Below are 11,364 nucleotides of genomic sequence, written 5' to 3'. Positions count from 1 at the left end.
ATCAAGGATCTGTTGACGAGCCTCTTAAAGGTACACGACTGCTTATGGAGCTTTAAAGCTCAGATTGTTCCTCTGCTGTACCCTGTCGGCCGATTTAACGTGAACTAATCTTGAACAGTTCTGTGAAAATGAGGATCGAGGTAAGATGAGTCTTGCATTATTGGATAAATACACAATACCCTGGTCATGCCTCGATTTTATTGCACGCATATCCTATTGGGAAAAAAAAAGAAATAAAAATAGAATCTGCGGTTGTTTTGCCACACTATGTGTGATAGTAGTACCTCGTTATTCCTTCCAGTATAGGCAAACCGTAAACCACTTCTCTCGCAGAAAGTTTCCTCCCTTTTCGCCTTCAAAGGCACTCTGGTTTTAAGCGAGCATCCAAATCTGTGCAACCAACATTGTTCTGAATATCGCTTGGAGAAATAAAATATCCCGATATATCCTCCAATCGGTCGATTTAAGATCAGTTAACTGTGCAAAACTCTGGGAAAAGTCGTTATAATAAATAAACATTTGTTGTTTATTACAATTGCTACTAGAATTTTCATAAAGTGTGTGTTGCTATTATTAAACACCGTTAAAATAGCAACAGTTTATTAGGCTACATATTAAAATCATTTTGGTATGTTAGTTACGCATAACCTTTAAAATGTAATGTCCAATATATATCTTAAAGTTAGACAATGGAGCATAAATATATCAAGCATGCGCACAGCCCTAAAACTGAGAAAAGCTTTCTCTTACCCGGCTGCGCACAGCCAGATGACCGTTCCTCGGTTAGGTTATGCGGGGGTGGGGTTTCCAGATCCTTACTCTGTCATTGGTTAATATTTTATTCTGTTGACATGTTTTCTTACTGCGAATGCTTCCGACACCTTCTAGCCAGCCCCCCCTTCACGATCTTGGCTGGAGCTGTCAAAACCACGCCTATGGAGCTCTACAATTGGTCCAGAATGCGTAAAATCTGCAATCAAGACGGTTTGGTTCATTAGTACGGGGATCCAGTGAGAAGGGGCACGTAAGACAGTGTGGTCAGGGACGAACCTTCCAATTCTACATCAGTGCTCACGACTTGCGCATTCTTATTGGGGCTGCTTTAGATACTATAGTGGTTTGGACAGTAGGAAAGCTCTAAATCTACACCGAAGTGTCAATGTTGCACTTTTGAAGGATTTTATCACTGTGCTGCAACTGGACATCATCGACGGTAGTGACATTTCCTACCAGTCCTCTCCAACTACTGAAACCACCGCTTTCTTTCTGTTGTAAGAGGGCGACAGACAGTCGGACTTACGCGAGTTCAAGGCGCAGTTTATTTTAGAATATTATACTTCCATCTGGCTTTTTGGATGCACCGATGAGAGATCCAGTTTTTACAGCGAACGCTATGGCTTATCACCCTTATCACGCGCACAGGCCGGCCGACTTTCCCATGTCAGCTTTCCTTGCCGCGGCTCAACCTTCGTTCTTTCCTGCGCTCACTTTACCACCGGGTCTCAGTAAACCACTGGCGGATCATGCGCTCTCCGGCGCGGCTGAGGCTAGCTTACACGCGGCGCTTGGACATCACCACCAGGCGGCTCATCTCCGCTCCTTCAAGAGCCTCGAGCCAGAGGAGGACGTTGAAGACGATCCTAAAGTTACATTAGAAGCTAAGGACCTTTGGGATCAATTCCACAAAATTGGAACCGAAATGGTCATCACTAAATCAGGAAGGTAAGGCGTTTATATATATATTTTTTATTTTATTTATTTGTTTGTCCTTGTAGTGATCATAACGATGTTAATGTATTTCACTTTGAAAATTTTTAGTAGCCTATATTTCACTATAGAAAATATAATTTAGTTCGAAATGAAATAGGCCTATTGCTCGAAAAATAGGCTATGTTTATACGTCAATCAACGGCACCGAGCAGTCACAAAACTCAAAATCTATTTCATGTAAGCATAGGCTATAATGTCATTCACATTCGTTATTTTATTAAGATTATTATATAGAAACTCGTCTGCGATATAAGCGCAGGAGTTAATGTATCTGAACAATGTAAATATCGCACTAACACGAGGCGAACTAATTTTTAAGAAGAAGAGAGAGAAAAAAAAACACCGGCCATAATTAGCTGTTTCTTCTTCTTCTTCTTTTTTTTCTTCTTTTTTTGTATCAAGACCTACCTGAAATATATAAGTATATGAAGGATAAAGGGGTAACAATCCCTTTGTCTATAAATACGCATGTAAAATATTAGAAAATGTTTGCAAGTAGGCTATATCGTCTGGTAGGGTACTTGTGTTAATAGCCTGTTAGCCTTTGCGAAACGACCTAGATATGAGGGATATTTATTTGTGATTTTACGGAAATTGTAGCTGAAATAGGCTACATTTTGAATGAATTTTAAAATGTCTTTAAAATATTAAATACATATTTTGATGAAGAAATTCGGCTCAGATAGGACTAATGTCTGTTCCGTCCACAGGAGAATGTTTCCTCCGTTTAAAGTGCGCGTGAACGGCCTGGACAAAAAAGCCAAGTATATACTTTTGATGGATATTGTTGCGGCAGACGACTGTCGGTACAAATTTCACAACTCTCGATGGATGGTCGCAGGAAAGGCCGACCCGGAGATGCCCAAACGAATGTACATTCACCCGGATAGCCCGGCCACGGGTGAACAGTGGATGGCAAAGCCTGTTGCTTTCCATAAACTCAAACTGACCAACAATATCTCGGATAAACATGGATTTGTAAGTTACATTACGTTTTCTGAAACTGCATGTCTGTATGTTAATGTAAATAGTTATAGAAACTACTTTGTAATGTCAATATCTGATTTCTTAGGAATGATTTCTGTTTCCTTATTTCCATTAGAACAGGAAAATTGAATACTGTAAAGTTATCTAAGTGATCAAGAAGCAAAGATGATTACGAGATTAAGCTAAGCACATAATTTAGACATTTAAGGTGCATTAGATTCCGAACGCGTTTTCAGCGTCTGTCGACTAAATGAAGCATGAAAGAGCAGTTGCCTTAACATTAAATGCCATGGGGCAAACTATGTCCCATGATCGACAGTGTGAACCAAAGATGTGATTTTTCACTCCAGGCTAAATGACACTATTCCTATCCACATGCATATCATTTAAATGGCCATTTAGAATATCGTTTTGTTATAGCTTTCGATGAAATAAATAAATAAATCACCCAATTATCCAAACAAGGCCTCAAAGATCACACTGAAAAATCCACGCATTATTACAGTACAACAAGGCATTCTGCTCTCATAAAACCCACTATACTATCAATAAAAAAAAAAAAATAAGAAACATTTTCATATGGAAAATAAAAGCATGTTTTTGTTTACTGTGCAGATATTTATTTTATAATATATTTGTGATACCTGATTATTATTGACCTGAAAACTTTTCTATTTTTTTCAGACCATTCTAAATTCAATGCACAAATACCAGCCCAGGTTTCATATCGTTAGAGCCAACGACATTCTGAAGCTCCCTTACAGCACCTTCAGGACATATGTATTTCCTGAGACCGATTTTATAGGTGTCACTGCATATCAGAATGACAAGGTAAGTTACTACAGCACTTAAACGCAAATTTAATTTTAAATGTTTGTTTGTAATTATCCGTTGTCATATTATTATTATGATTAGGCTATTATTATTGTTATTATTATTATTAGAGCTGAAAGAGAAAAACAATTTAATACCCGACTATTCCTTCTGGTTTTTTTTTTTTTTTTTTTTTTCATGGTCATGAATAGAGTTGATTATAATTGGGATGACAGCACACTAGGACTGGTGGCCATATGATCGTAAAGTTTACTGGCCAGTTCAAATCAATACGGGCACCAAATAGTCGTTTGTATGTATAACTTGAGCAATACAATATGCTTAACAATCAAATGTGACCCCGTAAAAATGAAAGGCTTGTACGGTGTGAAACACTAGGGTACATCACGTGAAGTCACAATGAATTCGGTTGAACAAACGAAAGTACCCTGAGTTGTTCATTTAACAATTGTGACCCTGGATCACAAAACCAGTCTTATGTTGCACGGGTATATTTGTGGCAATAGCCAACAAAACATTGTATGGGTCAAAATTATAGATTTTTCTTTTATGCCAAAAATCATTAGGATATTAAGTAAAGATCATGTTCCATGAAGATATTTTGTAAATTTCCCACTTTAAATATATAAAACATTTATTTTTGTGAATGGATGCAGCACTATCGCCAATAGAAATGGACAAATTAAAAGAGATTTTCTCAATGTTTCGATTTTTCTGTACCCTCAGATTCCAGATTTTCAAATAGTTGTATCTCGGCCAAATATTGTCCTATCCTAACAAACCATACATCAATGGAAAGATTATGCATTCAGCTTTCAGATGAAGTATAAATCTCAATTTAAAAAAAATTACACATAAGACTGGTTTTGTGGTCCAGGGTCACAATTCAGTTATAAACTTGGCTTGATTAGGCCTAAACTTAATTCACAAAACAATTCAAACAGTCGTTGTGGATATATAAGGACAGATTTGACATAGTTTATTTCACTAGATTAGCCTATTAGTTTGTTTGAAAAAAAAAAAAAAAACACGAATTATAGTTTCAAAATAATTTAGTGCTGTTAATTTGAAACAGTCCTACGGAAAGCAATAAATGCAATTTCTCATTTTTTATAGATCACACAACTGAAAATTGATCATAATCCATTCGCAAAAGGATTCAGAGACACTGGGAATGGAAGAAGAGAAAAGAGGTATTACGTCTAAAGTTGTGTTTAACCATCGGATATGTAAAAATAGTACTATTTAGGCATGACATAAATCTAATTTCAGTTTAATTTTCAGAAAACAGTTAGCCCTGCCGTCAATGCGCATGTATGATGATCAGTGCAAAGAGCGAGATGGAGGAGATTCGGACGCTTCATCCTGCGAACAAACTACTGGCAGGGATTCAGTTCACTCGCCGATTGGATCAGCAACAAGCCCACTCAAATTCAACAGATCCAGAGGTAAAAACATGCATTGTGATGCCATTTCCGTAATTTAGTGCAGAGTTTCTTGTTTACAGTAGGCTAATTGTTTGTTAACACCAACAATACCTTTGTCAGTTACGTTGTTTTTGATTAGAATTTACATTAGATTCATATATTTTAATATGTATCATGTAGAATTCGATATTTTTGTATAATTTGTTTTCTTAAAGTTGATTAACTTTGCTGCTGAAAGAGCAACTATTTAATAGAATGAACTGATAAATATTACAGTCAGTTGCCTGTTTTAGTTACTGTCAGTTTGAACTAGTTGGATGGCAGTGTTCTTCTGTGTGGTTTATCCTTAAAATGCATTGCTTTTAGCAGAATATATGAATATTAACTATATGCATGGCATACATTAACAATTTAAGATGTTGCACGTTATAAGTAAATTATATCAAATGAATAAATAACTGAAATTCATACATTTAGATCAAATCAGCCATAAAAATATAAAGTAACTCCAACAGCTGCTTTGTAACTGTGATATAGCTGCCAGGTTAACACAGTGAAGGAATGTTGTAATTGAATGTGCAATTATACACTGTAAATATGCACAGCTATTGTTCTATGAGTTGTAATCACCTAGTCTGTTATTTTATATGACATCTGATTAATTACAGGCTTAAATCATTTTAAAAGTGCAGATAAGAATTAAGGAACTGTCTAAAATGATTTCATTACATTTAATCTTCATGAATGTTCTTAGCCTTTATCTATTATCATGCATTGTTCCATTTTGTGGCGTTTAATGTCAAATAATTAAATCTCACTATGATCCACAGCACGTGTGAAAACTATTAATTGTACTTCCTGACTTTTTTTTATTATTTTGTCTTTTAATTTAGCTGAAACTATTTTATGACTAATTTACAGATGAATACTGTGTTATGAAGTTTGCTGACGGATCGTTGTCATTTTGGTAGAATGTAATGTGTAAATATTGTCAATTTACATGTTATGAAAATAGGATCAGTTGCTAAGAGTTATAGTCCTCAGGGCACGTCATGATATATAAACCAAGTGCAGCAGATACAGAGACTGTCTCATGCACATGCTTTGGGTCTGCCAGTTTGTCATCTGAATTTCATCACGATTAATTAGGAGCTCATTAAAATTTTTCCTTCAAACTGTCCAAATCTCATGAAGTCACGCTCATTGTGCCATGGATGAAAACAGAGGAAGTAGTTATCATGGAAAACATTTCATCCCATCCTTGTGTAATCACAGGGAGTAATTAAACATATGCACGTCGGTGTGTTTTTTAAGGAGTCGAATTTATCAAAGACATTTCTTTGTGGTTTTATCAAAAGGAAATAAATCTGATGTGCTTAATATTCGTCTTTTCCAGATGACAAAACCTGCGATGAAAGCGACAACGAGCTAGACCAACACGATGATGGAATGATCAGAGTCAATAGTCCAGATCAGAGACCACGATCACCATTCAGCCCACGTTGCGAGGACAGAGTCAAGGACAGATCTAACCTTGAAAAGAAAAGGGACTGCTCGGAATTGAGGAAAGATAACAATTCTGTCTTCAGCATCAGAAACTTGGAGAAGGACAAACTGGACAGCAGGAATTTGAAAGAATCAGATACCTCCAAAAAGGATGCAGACTCCATTGGCCCAGTCAAAGATGGCTTTTCCCCACTGATGGTTCAAACAGAGAGCCCGTCGCATTTCAGCGCAAGTCACTTGCAAAGTCTAGCCCTCTCTGGTTTACACAATCAACATTTCTTTAACCCACTGAGTGCAGGACAACCACTCTTATTTCACCCAGGGCAGTTTGCTATGACTCCAAGTGCTTTCTCAACCATGGGCATGGGACATTTGTTAGCCTCAATGTCTGGAGCAAGTGGACTAGAGAATGGAAGCCTCTCCTCTCAGAGTACCAGTTCACCCAACCCTTTCCCATTCCACTTATCACAACATATGCTTGCATCTCAGGTACGATGATTGTTTATGACTATGCCTATAGCTAACAAAATGCATTTCAAGCCTATTTTCTAAATGTTTGCCAACAGAGTCCCCAAGATAAAATATATAGCTTAGTAGCAAGTATTTGTTGTAAATCTGTATTTTCTGCCATTATTTTACATTTGTAAACTGTTTCATCGGTTCTGTTAAACAATGTAGGCGATCGCTGCATTTGGAATCAAGGGAAATTGGTGTTTATTAGGGGTGTAACAATACCCTTGAGTATTACGAATCAAGACGAATCATTGCGATACTCCACTACATTTGATAAAAGGTTAACAAAAAAATGTACTGTTGATTAAAATGCTAAATTTGGTATTACATTGGGGTGTAAATGAAATGGTGACACCAGAATAAAAAAAAAATATTAATGATTCTGAAGCTGAAAATACAGAATTATACATTATAAAATAATGTAGGCCACTTTTAACTGAAAACAAGACATTTGGCATTATCAGGACCCACAAACATTCCCCCATTGCATTATTGTACATTATATTCAACATTATATATAGTAGTTTAATGAAGTTCTGACACTAAAACTCTGTAAACTTGATTTTTTTCACACAGTAATTTTCATTTTGGTTAAATTAGACACGATACATTGTCACTATCCACGATACATATTCATGCATTTTTGCATTACGATATATTGTGTCACGATATATTATTACACCCCTAGTGTTTATGCTTTGGAGACATTTTTTCCATTGTTTTATCACGCAGTAAACGAATGCAGATCTTTGCTAACCACGCTCAGCCATTATGTTCCTTTCGATGTTTTTTTTTTTTGCGCAATAACATTTAATTAATAACTATAATTATCCTATTTCTTGACAGGCTGAATTTATTTCTTTATTTTGGTCTGACAGTGAATTAAAATTTCTTCTTGTTGTTGTTGTTTTAAATTTAGGGTATCTCCATGCAACCGTTCGGAGGATTGCTACCCTACCCGTACACATACATGGCGGCTGCGGCAGCGGCGGCTTCCGCTCTCCCTGCCGGCAGTGCCGCGTCCACCCTCAGCCGGAACCCCTTTCTCACCAGCACGAGGCCAAGGATGCGATTCAACCCCTATCAGATCCCCGTGTCTATTCCTCAAAGCTCCGGCCTGCTCACCACCGGAATTCCAAGCACTCTGAGCGCGGAGTCAGAGTCATCGAAATCAGGCAGCAGGGAGAGCAGTCCCATATCCGAGCACCACAGCCATAAAACCGGAACCGGCCAGAGCTCAGGATCTCCCAAATCTTCAGGGAAGGATTCCATCAACGAACTGCAGAATATACAAAGATTAGTAAGCGGACTGGAGAAACACAGAGACGTGTCACCCCGTAGCGATTCACCAAAGTGACCCCATGAACACTACTGCGGACTCTTTCTTATTACATAACTGTGCTTCAATGAAAACGAGTTTGTCGGTTGAACGGATGGCTCAGACAATGGAACATCCCCTATCACAAGCCCCACACCTGGATTTCGACGAGAACTGTAACATAGGCTATTTTACGCCCCTCTTTCGGATCTACAAAGCATGCTGATTTCGTTCATCCTTGATTTGGCGATGAAATTATATTATGAATGTTCCCCTGGAATGTTCTTTAGCTATTTGAATGTGGATGCCCATTTTAGGCTCACATGTCAGTGTATAAAAAAAAGTATAAAAAAAAAAAAACAAAAAAAAAAACCAACGAAAAGTAAAAAAAAAAAAAAAAAGACTGTAGCCTACACAACATACGAGGATGCTCAACGTTTAAGTTGCCTATGTCTGGGACCTTTCTTTCTAATTATTTATAATAATAATAAAAGTAACACGTATGTAAATAAGGATCATGGACTGAAGGAGACAGATTTTAATTTATTCAAAACTGTACATTGGTGTGTAAATAGTATTAGGTCTCAATTTGTAACATTTATATTTTCCCATTTACAAATAATGAACAATATAGCGCTTGATAGCAGGAAACCGAATGTGTTATGTTTGTGAAATCCTGCCAGATAAGTAAAGGAAAAGCCACTGTAAATCTAAATCTCTGGTGATGTGTTATTCATTTGTAGCTAAATTCAACAAAAGATGTTTAAATTTAATGATGGTCCATAGGCAGGGACAACTCAGGTTTCTTTCTAATCTTGCATTGAGAAGGTTTCTCTTATGAGAGCTGTCTGTTTAAACATCTCGGTGCTGGATTTTCGGGTTAATGAGCGATTTTGTTGCAATTTCTCAGTTAAATAAAACGAAAGTGTTCATTTAGTCTTTTGTATCACTTCATTTGTATAAATACAGGACTGTATTTAGGCTGTGTAAATATGATTCCGTGTAAATTATGAGCATATGTTTTATTTTCTGTATTCTTGATCAGATCAGTCATATACAGAGCAGTGTTATTGGCATTGTTTTAGATTTTTGCCTTGCGTGATCCTGGGATTCAAACATTTGTATCTCTATTTGTGGGTTGAGATCAAGTACATTATTTCATTTAATCTAGCAATCGCCGTGCCTATATAAAATATAATTAAACTGATTAAATTGGTTGTGCGACGTTCTGCAGTGCAGCTAAATGTGATGTAGGTGCGCCATCTGTTGATCGTAGTAACCTAGTTTATTGACAAATGTTGTGACAAATAATCCCAGGTAGCACATGTAGCCTACTACGTCTCCAATATGTCTTATAAAGAGCACTTCGTCTGGAAAGCGCTGTGTACAAATAAATATCTCTGATAGGCTAAACAAAAGTCAGTTTTACATTTATTCTAGATCAAGTCATTTTATAAAGCCTATTTGACATCTGACAGGAAACGTCTCATAGACGTCTTGCAGATGAGCAAACACTCTAAACAGCCTACGTCAGATAAAAACACACACATCAAATGTCTCTGCGATGTACGTGCTATCCTTTCTCAGTCACTGCGATCTAATTATAAATAGGTTTATGATTTCTGATCTGTTGCAGTATAAAGACATATTGGCAATGTCTTTAAAACATTATCATTTGTTCACCGTAATTCCTTCACCAACTTCAAAAAGCACATTTGTTTTAACCTGTTGTACCGACTTGCTTGTTACAATGTGTTGTTTGTTCTGAGCGGGACTTTTCTTAGGTGTGTCGGTCGTTAATACACTAATCTTGTCTTCACCTGTCCTATCTCTATACTGTACTACCATTATGCCCGGGGTGGGGGAGGATGGGGAGTCGAGAAAAGTGTCACCGTCCTGGTGGAAGGGTTAATCGCCTCGGCAGGGACGCCTCACAGCCTCAGCAGCAGACAGTCCTTTGTTCACAATCCGGCGCCTGTCGCCTGCCTGCCGGCCACACAGTCTCTGCACACCCGCGCACAATGACCGACGGGATCTCCAGAGTCCAGGCTGGTAATTAGAGAGCCCCATCGCCTCTTTTCTTCTCTTTCTAAAACCATAATCACAAAACTCGTTTTATTGAGAGGCTATTGTTAAATTCTGTTACGTCCAATTAACAGAGCCAAATTCTCGACCTTGTACTCTCATGGAGAAAAAAATGTTTGTCTAAAACAATTAGTCAATGACTGATCACTTGGCTCCAATAGCCGCCCCACCGAAGAATGAGTGCGTCTATCCCTCCGAGCGCTTCAAACGGCGGATTCTAGAGCGTTTAAACAGTTTTACCACATGCTAACAAACAATGTGTATTTTCACAGAGATGAAGAGAAAATGATTATTATTGCTGTGTTTTTTTATAGGCCTATAGGCTATCTACGCCTATGTGTAAGCATCTTTTTTTTTTTTTTTTACATTCCAATATGGTACCGGACGGTGCATTGACAAATCAAAAGCCCAGTCCGACTGCCATAACAAGCATACAGCTTTATCTAGCCTACATATCAAAAATATATCACGAAAACTTAATAGCCTAAATGTTCTGTTTAAAATGTTTTCTTAGCTGCGCTACAGTTGCATAAGATATAGCCTAAACATTACAAAAATGAATTCCTTGTCAACGATAAAACATTTGGTGACCATAAACTCTAAATGTTGCCTAGTTGTACTTTTATTGGTAGGGGCTTCTTCTGTTGCTTTCAGCAGAGAGATGCTAATTAAAGCAGCATAAGGCTATACTACTGTAACCAACAAGGGGGAAAGTCAGTATGTGAAAATATAATTTAAGTAGTTTGAAGAAGCCTAACAGTCTTGCCCGAATCTTTGATGACTGCAAATCATTGTGCTTGATACTTTTATCACTCAGATTGCAGGCATGACCAGTCATTCTTATGACTGAAGTTTTTGTTATGCCCTTTTCAAGTTCACATCGCCCTCTGCTGGTAAATAATTCAATGTATGAGCCCATCATTT

At 37.4% G+C, this 11,364-nt stretch overlaps 1 protein-coding gene across 2 annotated transcripts; it reads left to right on the top strand.

The window, feature by feature from the left end:
* The first annotated feature begins 851 nt into the window (after positions 1–851).
* On the top strand, positions 852–9,290 carry tbx2a (T-box transcription factor 2a). 2 transcript variants are annotated; one of them, XM_081364558.1, is made up of 7 exons: positions 852–1,722; positions 2,481–2,748; positions 3,442–3,588; positions 4,708–4,784; positions 4,876–5,039; positions 6,415–7,013; positions 7,957–9,290. In XM_081364558.1, the coding sequence occupies exons 1-7, from the start codon at positions 1,364–1,366 to the stop codon at positions 8,392–8,394; spliced, it is 2,052 nt and encodes a 683-aa protein (XP_081220684.1). In that variant the 5' UTR covers positions 852–1,363; the 3' UTR covers positions 8,395–9,290. The 2 variants fall into 2 exon arrangements, with proteins under 2 accessions (XP_081220684.1, XP_081220683.1); XM_081364557.1 differs by having other exon boundaries at positions 1,004–1,722; positions 4,864–5,039.
* Positions 9,291–11,364: the final 2,074 nt, after the last annotated feature.

The sequence above is a fragment of the Scardinius erythrophthalmus genome (genome assembly GCF_964197995.2).
Source record: "Scardinius erythrophthalmus genome assembly, chromosome: 5".
NCBI classification, from domain to species: domain Eukaryota; kingdom Metazoa; phylum Chordata; class Actinopteri; order Cypriniformes; family Leuciscidae; genus Scardinius; species Scardinius erythrophthalmus.
Note: the sequence above shows the minus strand (reverse complement) of the source record. Positions and strands in the feature narration are given on the sequence as shown.

Excerpts from the sequence above, each read along its gene's own strand:
- tbx2a (XM_081364557.1), top strand. The coding sequence starts at position 1,364 with ATGAGAGATCCAGTTTTTACAGCGAACGCTATGGCTTATCACCCTTAT. Across the intron at positions 3,589-4,707 it reads CTGCATATCAGAATGACAAG|ATCACACAACTGAAAATTGA; the intron begins GTAAGTTACTAC and ends CATTTTTTATAG. Across the intron at positions 4,785-4,863 it reads AATGGAAGAAGAGAAAAGAG|TTTAATTTTCAGAAAACAGT; the intron begins GTATTACGTCTA and ends ATCTAATTTCAG.